We start from the raw sequence: 17,849 nt of genomic DNA on the forward strand, positions 1-17,849 counted from the left end.
AACCTAGGGAAATGGAGGAGATGAGAGAAGAGCAGAAAAGTTTGACTTGCAGAAGAGACAAGCTGTGGGAGCTTAGGATGGATGGCTGCAGTAAAACAGTGAACAGGAAAACAATCTCAGTAAAACAGGAGGTGAAGTCATCTGTTGAGAGAGAAGCAAAGCGGGTAGACTCAAGTGCTTTCAGAAAGAGGAAGAGGTTTTGTAGAGATATGGGGAGTGTGATAGAAAGTCAATAAGAGAATAAAAGGATTGCTTTGTGGCAGTGAAGGTCCAGTCTACTTTAGATTGCAGAAATTTACGGCGAAACCCAGTCAGCATGGCTTTGTCCTCTTTCGTTCTATCCCTTCCCCTTCCTTTCCATCTCTGGGAGGGGGGAGGGGCTTGATACATCTCGAGGACTGGGAACCTTTTAACTTGAGAATTAAAATAGCAAACACTTATATTACAATTTAAGTTTTGAAAAGTGTGTTAAATATGCTATTTCATTTCAGTCTTGTGAGCTGGGGGGGCTATTATTATCCCCATTTTACAAATAAGGACACTGATGTGTAGAGAAGGTAAGGTGATTTGCTCAAGATCACACAGCTAGTAAGTATCTGAGGCAGGATTAGAACTAAGGTCTTCCTGGCTCCAAGGCTCTATCTGTTCCTCAAACCAAAACATAGAGTGTATACATACATACACACACATACATACATACATGTATGTGTATGTGTGTATGTGTAAGGAAGAGATTTAACCCAGGGGCTGCCTTTTCCAGGCTGCTATCAGTGAAATAAAAAACTGGAAGGGTAAGAAACTGGATGGGAGGAAGTCATATTTTCTATGGACTGAGGCATAGATAGCTCCATGACAGAGAACCCCTCATATTGGCATTCTAGTTGCCTTTTGGCCTCTTCCTACCATCTTTGAGCTTGGAGGCCCCCTTCAGGTTGGGGAATGGAAAAAGCACTGGCGTTGGAGGTAGTCTGTCTAGGCCCAAATTCTAGTTCTGACGTTTTCTACCTTGGTGACCCTGGCAAGTCACTTTAATGTGTCTATGCCTCAGTTTCACATCTGTAAAATGGGGAATAATAATTACACTACCAGGACTGTTGGGAAGAAATTCCTTTGTTAACCTTAAATTAAACTTTAAACCAGCTTTTCTCTGGGGCCCTTCCCTCTCAAGGTTTAACTCAAGCTTTCCTAGGAGTCAGCCATTGTTCACTCCTATTAGGCTGACATCTTCTTCCAGTCCCTGGTGGGATGTTGCCCCTTGAGTGTGTGGCCCCGTCTTCCAACACTGTCACTTCCTCTACTTTTCAGAGGCCAAGACTCTCCAACCCTCTCAGTCCTCTGGCCCTCCTGGGCCTGGCAGAAAAGACGTGATGGAAAGGAAGGGCATCTGGCTGGCACGCAGTGTCCCCCCTTCTCATTCGCTCCTCAGCTGACCTGAGGACAAGATGTGTAGAGGGGGTAGCTATTTCTGGTTCTGTAAGGCTATAAATCTCTTTGGTCCCCAACTAGGCATGAGTGGAATTTCTTACATCAGCGGTTCCTACTGCCATGACTTCCTCTGTAGCCATACGGGGAGTCTGGCCATCATGTAGTAGAAATGAGGGAAAAGAATCCTAGGTGGAAAGAGGAGCGTGCCCAAAGGCACAATGGTACGGAAAGCCCAGTCGAGAGTCTGGTCTAGCTTGCAGCATTGCTGGCACACGTAAGGTTATCTTTGGAAAGAATGCTGGAAAGGTTGGGAACATATTGTACACAATATGGATATTGTGTAGGTAGCAGGAAACTGTTCGTTTATGAGTGGGGGAGTAATATAGTTAGAACTGTGCTTTAGGAAGATGACTCTACTGGTTGTGTGAAGGATGGCTCAGAGAAGGGAAAGATTGGAGACATTTGGGAGCAAGGAAGGAAAGCAAAGAAGGAACTATCAGAGAGTAAGAAGCGGATCCAGAGTAGTGTATTGCCACAGGTAGACTAATGTCTAAGTGGAGTTCTGAGGTGGTGAGATGAAGAGTCAAGGAAGCTTGTGATAGCTGACCTTGGTCATCTCAGTAAACTGAGACATAGACTAAACTGAATACGGTGAGTAGAGTGAGGGTGGCTTTGGGCATTTGAGAATGGAAAATTCAACTTAACATAGTTCAGCAAATGATTATTAATCTCCTACTGTGTGTATGGCATTGGGCTAAGCACCAGGGATCAAAAGACCCGGATGAAACAGTCCCATGGAGCTTGCAGACGTGCGGGGAGAAAATAACGCATACACATAATAGCAAACGCAAGGTAAATTGGGAGGGAGTAAGTACTAACAAGACATCTGACAAATTGTCATCTGTCCTTTGCTTGAAGATGTTTGTCGAGGAGGAAGCTGCTTTGGGAATAGCTCTAATTATTGGGAAGATTTCCCTTAATCTTCCCTTAATCTTAAGCCTGACTTTTGCTTCTATTCTGCCTTCTGGGACAAAGAATGAGTCTAGTCCTTTTTCCATCTAATGGTCCTAGAAATACTGAAACCCAGCTATTCTGTAGCCTCTAAGCCTTCTCTTCTCTAGACCTGTAATAATTCTGGTTCAGTCAATTTCAGTCCTTCTCTGGACAGTCTCCAGTTTACCAATATTCTTCCTAAATGTGGTGTCCAGAACTGAACACAATTCCTCCCTTGGACTGGGGCAGCTTGCAACAGGACCCTAACCTCCCCGGGCATGGACAATGTGCCTTTCAATTTCACTTTTCTTTTGGCTGTTGTACCACACTCTTGACTCACATTCAACTTGTGGTTTACTAAAATCTGAAGGTCTTTTTTCAGAGGATGCTGTCTAGTTATATCATCCTCATCTTTTCCTTGGGAAAATTGACTTTTTAAACTTTTTGCATTAAATTTCCTCTTATTAGATTAAATCCAACATTTTAGCCTGTCATAATCTTTTGGATCCTAACTCTGTCATTTAATATGTTAGCTAGTTATTCTTGTTTGTGTAGTCTGGAAATCTGATGTGTGTGGTCAGCCATGCCTTTATTCATTGGTAACAGGGTTAGACAGCACAGGCCCTCTGGTCCTCCACTAATGACTTTTCCAAGTGGTCATCAGAACCCAAGTGGATACTGTTGAGATCCATCTTTTCAACCTGAACCTATCTGACTGCACTATTGTGTAACCTATAATCTCTTTATCTAGCCCCCAAGAATAGCATTGAAGACTTTGTTCAATGCTTTGATAAAATTTTGGTAAACTATGTCTTCTGAATTTTCATGAATGATGAATGAATGAATGCAAAACATTTATGAAGCTCTTACTAGGTTCCAGGCATGCTACTAAGAACTGAAGATACAATATTTTTTTGGGACTACGTAATGGGGTTAAGTGACTTACCTAGGGTCACACAGCTAGTGTCAAGTGTCTGAGGCTGGGTTTGAACTCAGGTTCTCCTGATTCCAGGGTTGTTGCTCTATCCACTGGGTCACTTACAAATATTTTTAAAAAGAGACAATGTCTGCCCACATGGAACTTATATTCTAAAAGGGGAATATAGCATATATGAGGCATGACCAAGAAAGGGAGTTATGTGGAAATGAAAAGTGTGTGTGTGTGTGTGTGGGGGGATATGGCTGGAAAATCAGTCATTCAGTTAACCAGTATTTATTTAGTACTTATCATGTGCTGGGCATTGGACTGAAAATACAACTGTAAAGAAAGACAATCCTTTCCCTTAAGAAGCTTACATTCTGGGGCAGCTTGGTGGCGCAGTGGATAGAGCACCGGCCCTGAAGTCAGGAGGACCTGAGTTCAAATCCGGCCTCAGACCAATTACTTGACACTTACTAGCTGTGTGACCCTGGGCAAGTCACTAATTGCTTAACCAAAAAAAAAAAGGAGCTTACATTCTAACAGGGGAGACAACACATAAAAGAAAACTAAAATGCTGGGGATGGGGGAGAGTGAACAAAGGTGTTGGTGCCGAGGTGTAATAGAGGAAGTACAAAATGCAGCCTGGAGAGGAGTGAGACATAGTGGCCTGGGTGCCAGGACAGAAATGCAATTAGGGTACTTAAGTTTGGAGTTCTAGGAAGAGCAATCCAACCAGAGGGAGAGGCTGAAGGGGAGGAGGGTCCTTCCAACATGTGAATTTTAGGGCTAGAGTGAGGCTTCAGGATGGAGATTTCTGGGGCATGGTAGAGGAAGCCCAGAGTACAGCCTGGGAGTAGCAGGTTAGAGGCAGCGGGGAGGTGGTGGAATGACCAAGGAGGACAGCTGGATGGGATATGAAGCTGCAATAATGTCCAGGGCTGGCAGCCAAGAGAGTCTGCATGGTGGGCTAGTTTGCACATGCTCAGTCACCATTCGACTTGGTGGGGCACTAGGGCAGGAGCTCCAAAGACCAGGGGATTCACCTCCTCAGGGGTAGGGTTCTGGTGGACCTGATCGTGGATGTCTAGGTCTCAGGTCTGGTATGGAGGGTGCCAATCAAAAGTCCAGAAAGTTCAGAGAATTAGATTCAGAATAGAAGTTCCCTTGGTTTGGTCCTCCACTTTTCTTTTAAGGGGATGGATATGAAAGATGTTGTGGCTATGGAATAGATTGATTAGTCATGGACAGATGGGAGACTCAAGGATGAGTCTGAGGTTGGGAACTTAGGTGACTAGGAGGATGGTGGTGCCCGCCACAGAAGTCGGGGAATTTGAAAGAGAGACAGGTGTGGAGTTGTTTGGTACAGGTTGAGTTTGAGCTGTCAGAGAACATCCAGGTGGAGTTGGAGATGTAGTTCTGAAGTGGGATGGAGGCTAGTTATGTAGATTTGGGAGTCATTTGCATAGAGATGATAATTAAACCTATGGAAAGAGATGGAAGGAGAGAGAGAGAGAGAGAGAGCGAGAGAGAGAGAGCATGCACATAGAGAGACAGGGAATAGACTTGGGGGTTACTCACACATTGGGGTCAGGAAATGAATGAAGACCCAGCCAAGGCTGGCAGCAGTCAAATCGGGCAATCCAATAAGGAGTTTGGGACCTAGGATGGTTCCTTGAACACAGTAGATCCTTTATAGGTTCTTGTTGAATTGAGTGCACTTGTTGAGTCAACAGGAGATTAAAAAAAGAGTTGTCAGGCTGTAGTGAAGGCACAGCTGAGGTTAAGTAATACAAATTTCTAATGGTCGCAGTCAATATGGTTTCATCCCTTTCTCTACTGATCCTAGGAGCAGGAGGGGAAGTAGCAGATGGTGGAGAGTACCCTGTGTCAGGTCTTGGTAAAGCAGTCATAGTGGAAGGTCAAGGAGACAAGGGGTTCTAGGCATTAGCAAACTCATCCTTGAAATGACTGGCCACTGAGGGCAGAGCAGGAAGGCATTTGAAACCTGAATGGGGAAAGTACACTAAAATATGGAGGAATCAAGGAATTGGAAGTCAAATCAAACAAATTCAATAAGAGTGAAGGAATGGGAGAAGCAGAAATTTCCGTCAGAGGGAAAGGGCTCTGGGTTCAAACCTCAATCTCTTCTGCAGCAGTTCAGGGTTGTTTCTTTTGTGTTCTCAGAGGAGAAAGATTTGATTCATTCATTCATTTATTCAATGGAGAGGCAGCATAGCAAAGTGGAAAGATGCTCAGCCTTAGAGGGAGGAAGACCAGGGTTCAGGTCTTACTTAATACTGGCTGTGTGACCCTGGGCAAGTCCTTAACCTCTCAAAGTGCTAGATAACTCTAAAGCTCTAAGTGGCAGAGTATTTGCCCATCTGTATTGGGAGAAGGAATTTCCTCGAACAGAGTGCCATTCATTAATGAAATCAAAAGTGGCCCCACTGTAAGTGACCACTACATGCCCTTAGGTCCTGTGCTAGACACTGTGGTAGTAATGGTGGGAGTGAATAAATGAAACAGGTCAAAGAGCTTATAATGTTGCGTGTCCTTCTGAAAAAACAGAACTCAGTGCTCCAGGTCCTCTGTCCATCTCCTTTCTCCCCTTAGGAAGAGCTCAGAAAAAGAGGGAGTTGGAGAAACAAAATATTCTTTATTTTGGGAAGGGTCCTCTCTGTGCTTCCTTTATGACCAAGAGGGAATGGGTCCCAGAGTTCTCGGATTCCTTGGCAGACGAGAGGAAGAACTATCCTCTTAAGAGGATGCTTCTCCCCCTCTGCCATCCCATCCTCCCATCAATGGCTGGATCCCTGGCTCAGACCTTCAACTAATGTTTATTTTCTTTTTGTTTTGTTTTGCTCCTTCTTTTCCGTTCTCTGTGTGTCCCACGTGTGTCCTGTTTTGGTCTTCTTGGATGCTGGTGAAATGCCCTTCTTCCTTCACTTCACTCTGTTCTCCCCTCCTTGCCCCTTCATTCTCCCCCCTTGGGGATCAGCATACCACGCTAAACTCCAGGCTGTCAAGAAGAGTGCCATATCCTTGCCTTCTCCTCTCCACCGGCAGAGATCTTCTTCCCACTCTGGTTGGTGCACTCCCCTATACCCCCTTCTTCACTTCTATTTTCTTCTCAACTTTTTTTTCCTCATATCCCAATTCTTTTCTTCTCTTTCTCAATTCTCGCCATTTAATCTCCTATTTCTGCTTCTTTTTCTATCACATATTCTTTCTCTTTCTATTCTCTTTTTCTCACTTCATTCCTTCTCCCTCTCTCCCTTCACATCTTTATTTCCTCCGTCCTCTCTTCTTTCTTCTTCTCTTTCTATCCTTTCTCCTCCTCTTCTCTCCCTGCCTCCCTCCTCTCCCTCTAGATCTTCTCCCTCCCTCTCCCTCTCCTCCCTTCCCCTCTCTCTTCCTCTTTCTCTCTCCCTCCCTCTTTCTCTCTCTTCCTCTTTCTCCTCTTTCTCTTTCTCTCCCTTCCTTTCCCTCTTTCTTTCTCATTCTCTCTTCCTCTTTCTAACTCTCCCTTTCCCTTCCTTTCTGCTCCCTACCATGTGCATGTCTGATTGATCTTTTCTTTGCATGGAACCTTGGTCTTGGCTGTTGCGGAGAGGTCTGGAGTAAGCAGACTTAACACTCAGAGTCTCGTTGGAGAACAAGGGTCTCTTGGACCTGAGTGGCAGATAACCTGCCCTCATTATAGAAGGATCCTGGGCAGTATTTTCTGTACTTAACACTTTTTACTTTATTGCTATAGGAAGAGCTGTAGAGCTTGAGCCCTTCCTAGGAAACCATGCCAAGGTGGTGCATGGGGCAGCTGGGTAGGAAGAGTTAGATGGCCCTAACAGCTTTGTCAATATGGCCAGTCCTCTGGGCTAACATGGAGACTTCCCCTGTCCCTCATGAGCTTTCTCTCAACTGAACTCATTGATCTTAGCATGTCTTAGGGCCATCTGACTTTAAGGAAACTCAGTGTGGGATCTGATATGCCCCAGGCATTGTGAACTGAATTATGTAGGGGGCAGATTAGTTTGTCAGTTGGTTATTTGGCTTATTCATGCCTCCTACTCCTTCTTAAACTCAGCCTTTTGTCTATTTCCTGATCTCTGAGGCTAGAAGGTCAGGGGAAATGGGTAGCCATTTTATGATGAGAAAATGGTTGGTTGGGGAAGAATTTGAAGCTCTTGGCTAAAAAATGATCCTTTAAAATCCAGAGCAATTGTTTATGTAGGTTCTCCCTGCCTATGGACAAGGGAGAATTGCCCCTAGAAGACAGGTCATGTTTTCTCCCATTACTTTCCACTCCCTTCTCTTTCCAATAGTATGTGATTCAGGAGGTTCAGGGCAGTTTGGGCTAAGATTGGCCCCGGTGCTAGAAAGAGCATGGCTTGGCCTTAGGGGCTGCTGGTGTGGCTGCCGTTTGTGTGGCTTTCTGACTTCCTAGCCCAGCAGGTTATGCATCAAGAGCCCTCTTACCTCTGGACCTCGAAGGGATGGAGCTATATCCCCAAACCCCAGAGATGAGGAACCCAGTCTTTTGGAAACCTGAATGCTGTAATGAAGAGTGGGGTTTGTGGGAGTGGATGGGTAGCTGGAGGAAAGGGTTCAGGGGAGGGGGGTAGTCTGTCAAGGATATTGGGGACAAATAATCTAAATTATTTTGGATAAATGTGAGTATTTATATATGTAGATGTTGTAGTCCTTTCTCCAGTTCCAACTCTTAACTCCATGTTTGCTTAAAGAAAAAAAAGAATGACTTTGTACCCAGGTGATTCTAGTATACTTGTAAAGTCTAAGAGACCTTAAGGGAACCATTCACCCAAACAAGGCACTGTCATGAGATTGGCTGCTGTCATAGTTGGGGACAACTGCAGAAATGTACTAGTCTGGAAGTCTGGTCATCTTTGTTACCTGAAAGTTTCTAGTGCCTGTGTAAGTCACTTAAGCTCTCTGTACCTCAGTTTCCTCATCTGTAAAATGAGGTTAGACTGTATGGCCTCTGAGGGTCCCTTCCATCTAGTTCTGTGATTGTATAAGGAGTTTCCAACGTCTCCCTCCTTGAGGCACTCACTCTCAAGTCCCACGTCCTCCAAAGAAAATTCTGCCTGCCACCCACCCTTTGGTGAGTAAGCATGGAGTTATGGAAAGAACTTTAGACTGAGATGGAGGGGACCATAGTTCTATTTTGAACCCTGTGTTGACTAGTTGTTTAGTTGGAAAAACTACTGGGCTTCTCTATGCCTCTGTCTTCATTTGAAAAATGGGGAGGATAGTTTTCTACCTATTCCCCAACCATGCCCAGGATTATAGTGAGGCTGGGGGAGATCATTTAAACAAGAGCACCTGAATACTCGAAGGGGTGATAAAAACAAAAGTGACGTTTTAAAATTTTCTTACCAATTTTCTAGTGTGCGTTCAGTCCGTTTCCTCCAATTCTCTCCTTAGCTTAGAACATCCAGTCATTCTTTTCATAAAGGAGGACATTTGCCTTCTCTTCACTAAATTGAATTATTGGCCCATCTTTCCCCTTTCTTCATTAATGTTCCACGGGGTATGTGGTTCTGTTCCCCCGTTCTGGGAGGATACTGAAAGGTTGGGCTCTGGGGGAGTCATGGTGACCCCATTAAAAACCTTACTCCTGCTTCCTATTCTGTGTGTGTGTGTGTGTGTGTGTGTGTGTGTGTGTGTGTGTTAGAGAGATAGAGACCAAGAGACACAGAGAAAGACAGAGATGGAAACACAGAGACAGAGACAAGTAGAGTTTTAGGGTCAAAGGCAATGGGATAGGGGAAGCAATCCTATTTGCATTATTGGTTGTTCTCAGGAACCGTGTGAGAGTGTGGTGTTCTCCGCTTGGCCGTCATGGTCTGCATGGGCCCAGTCTTTCCACACTTGGACGAGGAACAATGAGACTCTCTTCTCTCCAATCTGCTTTGCTTCCCCTGCCCCCTCTCCTTCTTCCACCCCTCCCTATGGAGAAAGAAAAAGGAGAGAGAGGACATGGCTCTTTGGGCACCCTGGGGCTGAGCTGGGCTTGCCAAGGGGGACAACAGAGAGACACTGTGTGCAAGGAATGCAAGATGTGCCTGGCTGGCCGTTGATGCAATGTGGGGATCTGGGGGGGGGGAATTTGTCCCCGTGGGAGTGGAATGTAGGGTCTTCCCTGATCTTGCTTTTAGGAAGAACCCAAAATTGTCTTGGGGCCCTGTCTTAGATTCCCTTGGCCTTTCAGGGCCATCCCTTCTGTCTCCAGCTCGGACATGCCCCCTTCCCCTGTCCTAAGAAGACGGAGGTAGAATAGTGAGGAAATGAGGAGGAGGAGGAGCTTTCTATCTCTGTCATTCTCAGCAATCTCCAGGAAAAGCTACATCTTGGACTCCCTTGACCGTCATTTCTAATGCCTCACCCCTTCAGCAGCTGGGAAGGTCTGCATGCTGTCTAGCCCCCTTCCTCCACCCCCAGTGATCACGGTCACTGTTGGCAGGAGGCCAGTGGGAGAATTCCCTTTGTGAGGTGCTCAGGGAATGCTCATGGTAGGTCGGAGGGGGGCAGCTTCTGCCTTAAATAGCGACTCAAATGCAGGAAACTGAGTTTGGTCTTATTCTCAAGGGCGAATACCCAACCCCCAAACGGAGGAGTTAAATGCTGAGCTGAAAACCAGAGGGAAATAGGCCATAAAGGGGGCACAGGAGGGTAGAGAGAGTCAGGGGAAGGAGCTTGGCTCTAATGCATTTCTTTTAACCTTGGGCTTGAACTCTAGCTCCAGACCCTGCTAGCCTTTCCTGATTGGGTCTCCTTTGTCACAATTATTATTAGAAAATCAATGGGAGCGTCTGTTTCCCTCTGATGCTTCTGCCAGGAATGAAACCGGCAGCTCTAGACCGCTGGGGAGTTACTGGGGGCAGGGCAGGGAAAGGATAGAGAGGGCCACGGAAATGAAAATAATGGAGGGCGTAGGACTGCTCTCCGTTGGTACTTAACACTGCAAGCTACGTGGAAGACCTTTGAGTCTCCAACAACAAGAAATAAGCAGAGGCAACATGTTAGAGTAGATGGAGAGCTGGCCTCAGAGTTAGCAAGACCTGGGTTCAGATCCTGCCTCTGATGTCTACTGACGATACAGTCTTGGACAGGTCCCAATAACCCAGACAACTCTGGGACTGTGTTTCAGGATAGTTACAGCACTGCATTGGTTAAGGGGGTTTCCTTGCTAGTCATAGGTTAAGTTAAGAAAAAAGAAAAGAAAGAAATCTTACATTGGTTCTTTCATATACAAATGGATCTTCAGTCTCATTGATTCAGGAGTCCTCTCTGGTGATGCAGGTAGCAGCTCATCCGTGGCTGCAGGTTGTCCATGCCCTCCTAAAGGTCTGCCATGGGGGGAGGGGTTTGGTCCATCCAACATCCTGGGGTTCTTCCTTGCTTTCTCCTGACTCATGAGGGCACCCGGGGAGCACCCCAGCTATCCACCTGTCATCCCTCCTCAATCACACGACCGGCTCATGTCTCCTTATCATCATACAATTTCTCCATGATGTTCTCTGCTCCCATGCATCATCGCAGATACTCCTTGGTTATATGTTATGGCCTGCTTGCCCACCATGTGCTTGGGCGTTGACCTCTGTGACGTATTCATACCTCTTTAGCTGTTTGGAGAAAGGGATGTGTATAGCAAGACCTGCAAAATGTCAGTGATGAAAAGATCGCTTTTGCCTTCGTGAAAAGTTTGGGATCAGTAAAGAGGGTTATTTTTAGTATTTTAAGTAACCTGCCCAGAGTCACATAGCTGGTAAGTGTCTGAGGCCAGATTTGAACTCGGGAAGATGAGTTTTCCTAGTTCTGAGTCCAGCGCTCTAGCCACCACATCACCTAGTTGCGCCTATTTTTTGGAAAAATTTTTATATAATGATGCAGTATTCCATGTGCTGTTATATCTATGATCTCATTTGATCCTTGTAAGCACACTGAGAGTAGGTGCGTCAGGTCCTATTAGTATCATGTTTACTGAGAAAGAAAGTAAAAAGAAAATTAAGTGACTTGCCCAAGGTCGCATGAGCCAAGACCGTAACGTGGGTCTCCTGCTTCCCTGTTCTGCGCTCTTTGCTCTGACCCTGTAGAGAGGAGTGCCGCCATCCATCTACATGTGATGCATTCGCATGCTCTTTATTTAATGGCAGAATGCATTGAAATAGGCCGTGTCCTCAGGCCCTGCTGGTTTCCCCTCTGTATCTACTCAGCCTCTGTGTGTCAGAGACCATGTGTGCGTGTGTGCACTGAATAAATGCGTGCACGTGCTTTCATCTGAACTTGACACCTGGCAGTCTCTGCTGCGCGTGACAAGCCGGGAAGAGAGGTTTTCCAGCTTGTTTCTGATGGCAGCCTTCACATCTGGCATCTGGTGGAATATCTAAATCACATAGCTGATGATGCAGAGGGTAATTCTGCCTGGATGTCCTCTGCCCGTGCTCCTTCGGGACACTGGAATTTCGTTTCCTTTGTGGCTTTGATTTTCTGGGTGGCTTCAGGCAGGTTATGTTATTTCCTTATGCTTTTGTTTCCCTTTTTCTGACTACAAGGAGCAGTTTAAAGATACTTAGGAATAATCCTGGTCTGGGAGAGGGACCTTTGGGTTAGGTGCCCTTTGAACGGGCCCTGATCGCCCCCAAGAAGAACGTTTCCTAGGATTCTTTGAGTCAGCTCAGTGAGGCAATGAATTCCATGTCACAGCTTAGTCCCAGGGCAGGGGAATGGGAAGGAGTGCAGCGTGGCAGCATGGGGAGTCCTGCCTGTTGGGAAGGGAAGTGGAGAAAAGCAGATGCAAAACAGAGGGGAATTATTTCAGGGCTCCCTTCCCATGTCGTCACATCCAGATTGCTAACCCTGCCATCCGCAAAGCGGGAGTGTCTTTGGGGTGGGGCTGCTCTGTGAAAACTTCATGTTAGTCGAGACGGTCGGGGACAGATTGGAAAGAGAGAAAGATAGGGGCCATATGGAGGTTCGCTAGAAGTTTTAGGGTAACCTTTGATAAATTTGGGGGCCCCTTGAGAGCCCCGAATGCATCCTGGGGCCTGGTGGGCGTGAGGGGTAGTAACCCATCTTGTTTGTCTAGGGCCCCCTTAGAGACTCAGAATACATGATATTGCATTCTTCCCTCTTTCCAAGAGTTTTTCCCTGGGGCCCGATGTTGCATGTTAGTTGATGCTGTTGTCCTGGTAACTGCCTCCCCCTTCCTATTGCCTTTCCTCCCTTCTATGAAAGGAAGCAGTGGCCATCTGCTTCTAGGGGTTGGAAAGAGTTGACATCTGTTTCAAGAATCAATCCTGTCGTGCTCTTGGCCAAAGCTCAGTCCTTGCTCAGAGATCACTGGGTGGAGGTCTGTTCTCAGTCAGAATAGATTGCCCAGCCTGGCAAGGAGGGCCATGGGGGGGGGGGGGGGTTGGAGAGAAGTGGAGTGGTACAGAGAGCATAGGCCCTGGTCCTTTTCAGACCACCTACCTTAGATGTAGTGAGTTCTCTGTAGAGTCTGACCCGCAAGCTCTCTAACAGTGTGCTATCTCTTTTGGAGAGACTAGCCCCTCTAAACGTGTGCCTGTCTTCCCTAACTCCTGCCATTACTTCTAGGGGTACAGGCTCGAGAAAAGCAGACAACGGAGCCTCCTCCCCCACTTCGGAGACGAACAGCCAGTGATGGGCAATATGACAACCATTCTCCAGAGCCCACTTCCCCTCGGAGTCCTGGAGTGCGGTCACCAGTCCAATGTGTTTCCCCAGAGCTGGCCCTCACCATTGCCCTCAATCCAGGAGGACGGCCCAAAGAGGTGAGAGTTGATTAGTTATAATCCTCTCACTAGGGTGTACAAATGGGACCTCTCTGCTGGGGATTCACTAGAAGTAAGCTGGGTAACATTGTTCCTAAAGGCAAATGGGGATTGATTTTTTGCATTCCAACTCAAAGACCAAGTGCTTACCTATCTTTGCAAATTTTCTATTTCGTAATCATGGTTAAGCATGACATGTTGCCATCAAGTTACCCTTGTATAGCTAATAAGTAGGGATCTGACAAATCTGAGCCCTGTTTTGAATGTCCCAAGTGCGTTTCTTTCTCACAAATTCCTACCTTCTTGGTTCTCCCAAAGAGACTTTTTATATCTCCATTGCCCAACTCCATTTGCCTGATCCAAGAAGAAAGAGTTACTCTCTTTCTTCCTGGAGATAGTTCTTCAGTTGGAGCCAAAAGGAGCAATGGTGTCATGTAAAAGACTTGGGGTCATCTTGTCCTTTTCCCTGCTCTTAGGCAGGGACACCACCTAGATCAGCCCACTCACATGGGCAGCTTTCCTGTTTTGAATTATCTCTGGACAGATGCCTTGGACTTCTGGCTGTGGCTTGACAATGGCCTTGCAAGTAAGCCTTTTGCCTGCTTGCCACATTATGAATAATTCTCATAATCTTAGACTGGGTGCGTGGACAGATTTAGTTCATCTTCGTCTGCTTCCCAATGGGAGATAAGCCTGGGGATTTTTCACTTTTTTGGTGGGCTTGTTAACTTGTCTGGCTCTCTGAAGGGTTTAGCTCCTTGTTGCTAGGGATGCCATAACTGATGTTTTCCATCTTCTCTTGTGTGCTCTGTTCTGTTCCCGTAGCCCCATCTGCACAGCTACAAGGAGGCGTTTGAAGAAATGGAGGGGGCCGCTCCGGCCAGTCCACCTCCGAGCGGTGGTGAGAACTCTCCCCCAACCCCTGACTTCCCTGTGTCGCCTCAAAACCCTTATGTCAACCTTTGCCCGTGTAAGTGTTCTGGCTCTGGGAGGTGGAGGGAATTGGCTGATGATGTGGGCTGAGTCTGGTGAGGCTGGGCGGGGGTCAGTCTCAAGTCCAACTTTAAAGCCAACCATCTTTCTCATCCCCATTGCTTACTTCCCTCCACCCTTGCTCCTGACCCTTTTCCATTCTCATCATTTCTCAGCCTCCATGCCTCCACCCTAGTCCAAAGCTCTCAAATTTGGGATAATCACATTACGACTGCTGTAGCCACACCAGGCCAGAACACAGCAAACTCCAGGTGACCTAGGTGTAGAATCACTAGTTTCCCCATTTTATGATATTTCTAGCTCTCTTAGGTTCATCAGTCAGTCAATAAACATTTATTAAGTTATCTACTATGTGCTAGGCACTGTGCTAAACTCTGGAGATACAAAGAAAAGGCGAGAAAATATCCCCTTTTCTTAATGAACTCACAGTCTAATGGGGGAAACAACATGCAAACAATTATATAAAACCATGCTATAGATGGGGTGGAGTGGAGATAATCCAGAAATGGAAGGCACTAGCATTAAGGGGAATTAGAAAGGCCTTCTTGTAGAAGGTGAGGTTTTAGCTGGGACTTGAAGGAAGCCAGGAAAGCTGGGAGGAGGAAGAAATGAGGAGGGAGAACATCCCATGCATTGTGGACAGCAAGTGAAAATGCTTGGAGTTGAGAGATGAAGTGTCTTATTTGAGGACCAGCTGGGAGGCCAAAGTCACTGTACATGGGAGAAGTGTAAGAAGACTGGAGAGGGGTGTGTGTATGTGTGTTGTGTATGTGCTTTGAATGGCAAACAAAGGTTTTTATATTTTGATTTTATGTTTGATCTTATATTTATATTATCTTATATTTATGTTATATTAATATTTATATATTTGTATAATATTTGATCTTATATAATATAATATATATTATATTTTGATCCTGGAGGTGCTAAGTTGCCACTGGAGTTTATTGAGTAGGTGAGTGAAAAAAAGAGGGAAGGCAAAAGAAAGGAAGATTTTTTTTTCCCTAGTGGACCAAAACCTCAGGACTCAGGGCTTTCTCTCGTCTGCAGCCTGGTGTGTGTTTTGGAGTCTCTGTAATTTTCTCTCTTCTCACCTTTGTTCCTCACCCATCCTGGGGGCCTCAGAAGCCATCGTGGGCTCCATATCAGGGATTCTGTGACCTGCTGCCTTCTCCTTTTGAGTTTTTAGAGCTGAAAGGTGCCTGAGAGAGCACATAGTCTAATCCTTCTCATTAAGCAGATAAAGATGAGACCCAAAGTGGGGAATATAGTAACAGTTGAATTTTATGCAGCACGTTGAGGTCTACAGAGCATTGTCTGTGCATCATCTCACTCCGTCCTCATCTACCTCTGCCATTTTACAGAGGAGGAAACTGAGGCTACAGAGGTCATGGTTGTCACACGCTTACAGTGTGTTGGAGGATCCAAGATCCAAGCCAGGTTATCACATGACTCCCAAGTCCCATCTGGTAAACAGAGGCCAGAGAAATGAAGCAGCTTTTCAAAGGTCATACACATAACAAGTAACAAAACCCCCGTGCTCAATTCATATCTAGGTCCTCTGACTCGGAAACCAAAGTCCTATCCAGCATAGGATTGGTCTGCTTCTTCCATAACAGAAAGGACACACGTAGATTTCTTCAGCTGGCAAAGCCTTGCATCCATCGTTCCACCACTGGGCAAGAGAGCTTAGCTTTTATTCCACCCCCTAGCCCAATTCCTTTAAAATTTCTTCTCATCGGCATACCATTAGACCAAACTTTCAGAGTACATTGAGATCCCCGTTAGAGTTTCTGTGCTTTTCGTTGTAATCAAATCAGACATAGGAGGAATGTCTCTATTCCTTAAATTCTCCCTTCTTTAATACTGAGATTGAGACCTGGGACTTTCTCATCAAGGCTGCTGGGAGAAGTTAAACTTCCTTCTTTCAGGAGGCAGAAGCTAGATAGGATGTAGGTCTTGAACTGAAAATTGGGATCAGCTTTCTTTGTAACTTGCAGTTACCTGCCAAGTTACTGGCCACCCACCTGCCTTGGGCTAACAGCTCTTGAAGAGGCATATGTTAAAGGGACCAGCAGAGCCCTTTGCTTTTCCGGTGCAGGATGTGTGTGAGAGGTGGGGTTAATGTTGGGAAGGTGAGGAGAGGAGTGAGGTGCTCATTATCAGAGTGGGCTTCCAGGAGCCATGGGGCTAGGGGTAGGGGTAGGGCATGGTTGTGGCTCTGCTAGGGGTAATGAGCCCACCTGTTGGCATAAATGCCACGGGTGGGTGATCATCTGCAGTCAATCCCTCAGGACAGTAATGCTTTGAATCCTGACTCACAATGCTACAAGCAGCCTTTTGGTCCATTCAGGGGCGTGAGCATCTTAGGTCTTAGCCCATTTTGAAGGAACTGCTCCCCTCACCCACACATGTCCTTCCAGTCCTTGCCTGGCATAGAAAGTCAGGGTGGTTGAGAGAGATGGCACTGGAGCTGAGCTTGAAGGGGTTTTGCCTTGTACAGCCAGTTTTTCTTCTACTCTTGTATTCCTCCTCTCCATCCCCACCATCCCCCTCCCCCCTCCAAGGGCTAACCGTGGGTGATCCAAAGAGGAGAATGTGTAAGTCAGAAATTTTTTAAAATGCAAAAAGTTGAGGAGAGGATAACGAAGGCGGAGAAATGTGGGGAATTTTCCTTTGGGGAAGCAAAAGGCTTGCCTATCTCGGGCCTCCCCCACTCATGCTCTTCCGCCCTAGGAGAAAGGGTCGGATTGTTGGAGAATGCAGACTAAGGGAGCCAGAGGTCAGTGAAGAGAAGGAGGAAAGAGAGGGCCAGGCCAAGATCTTTCCCCGGCTCTCCCTTTCTCACACCTACGTGCGTGCACACACCTACACACCCATACACACGTACCAACATACATGCATATGTGCACCACGTCAGCCAGTTCCATTGAATGAAACAGCTACCACCCCCCCATTCTCCTTTGTCCATCTCCCTCTGTATTCATTCCCCTGCTCCCCTGCTCTTGTAAAGTATACATCAACTATCTACAAGTGTTTATACTATGTGCACCACGCATGGATAATGCGTGTGCTTTCTACCATCTGTGGGGGTAGACAGCATGTACGTGGGGGGGTGGTGTGTGTGGGGGTTTAGTTGTGTGCCTGGATTCATATCATGCCACCATTCCTCATTTGCATACACATGTGTGTCATTATTATATGTTACATACCAAACATGTATATTGAATAGGACATGTTACTTATCTAATGTGTTTATTGTATATGTTTGCATGGTACACACATGTGTATGTATGTGTGTATGTATATGTACGCATATGTAACTTCACATATTCCTCATACTTTCTGCTTTGGAAAGTTGGACTTTTCCTATTCTATTGTTTCCTGCTTTGGGGGTGGCAGTGGGGGGTGTGGAGCAAGGTAGATGGAATTATCCAGGTCTTTTAAGGCGTTTGTTTTGAGTCTGAGGGTGGGGAGGGATAAGGCCCCAAGGCCTGTCAGGGTGCTGATATCTGCTTAATGTAGTTAATTGTCCTCAGTACTTGTGTCTTTAGGTCACTGCAACTTTGCCAAGCTCTTGATAACCCTGGTAGGAGAAACAAAGCTCATTTTTTTGTTTTAACCTTCCGTCAGAGGTGTGCTGGGAAATGTCCCCCCACCTCAACTTCAGAAACCTTCCTGGGACTGTCTTTAATAAC

General features: G+C 46.1%; 1 protein-coding gene across 4 annotated transcripts in view; it reads left to right on the forward strand.

The window, feature by feature from the left end:
* TNS1 (tensin 1) overlaps nucleotides 1-17,849 on the forward strand; it is a 245,771-nt gene that overhangs the window by 192,869 nt on the left and 35,053 nt on the right. For 3 of the 4 annotated variants that reach the window (XM_027873735.1, XM_027873738.1, XM_027873736.1), the window contains 2 exons: nucleotides 12,962-13,158; nucleotides 13,984-14,128. In XM_027873735.1, coding sequence (XP_027729536.1) covers nucleotides 12,962-13,158; nucleotides 13,984-14,128 — 342 coding nt within the window. The remainder of the gene's footprint in view (nucleotides 1-12,961; nucleotides 13,159-13,983; nucleotides 14,129-17,849) is intronic. The other variant, XM_027873734.1, reaches the window with a different exon arrangement.

Source organism: Vombatus ursinus, unplaced genomic scaffold (genome assembly GCF_900497805.2).
Source record: "Vombatus ursinus unplaced genomic scaffold, bare-nosed wombat genome assembly UNPS02014802.1, whole genome shotgun sequence".
NCBI lineage: Eukaryota > Metazoa > Chordata > Mammalia > Diprotodontia > Vombatidae > Vombatus > Vombatus ursinus.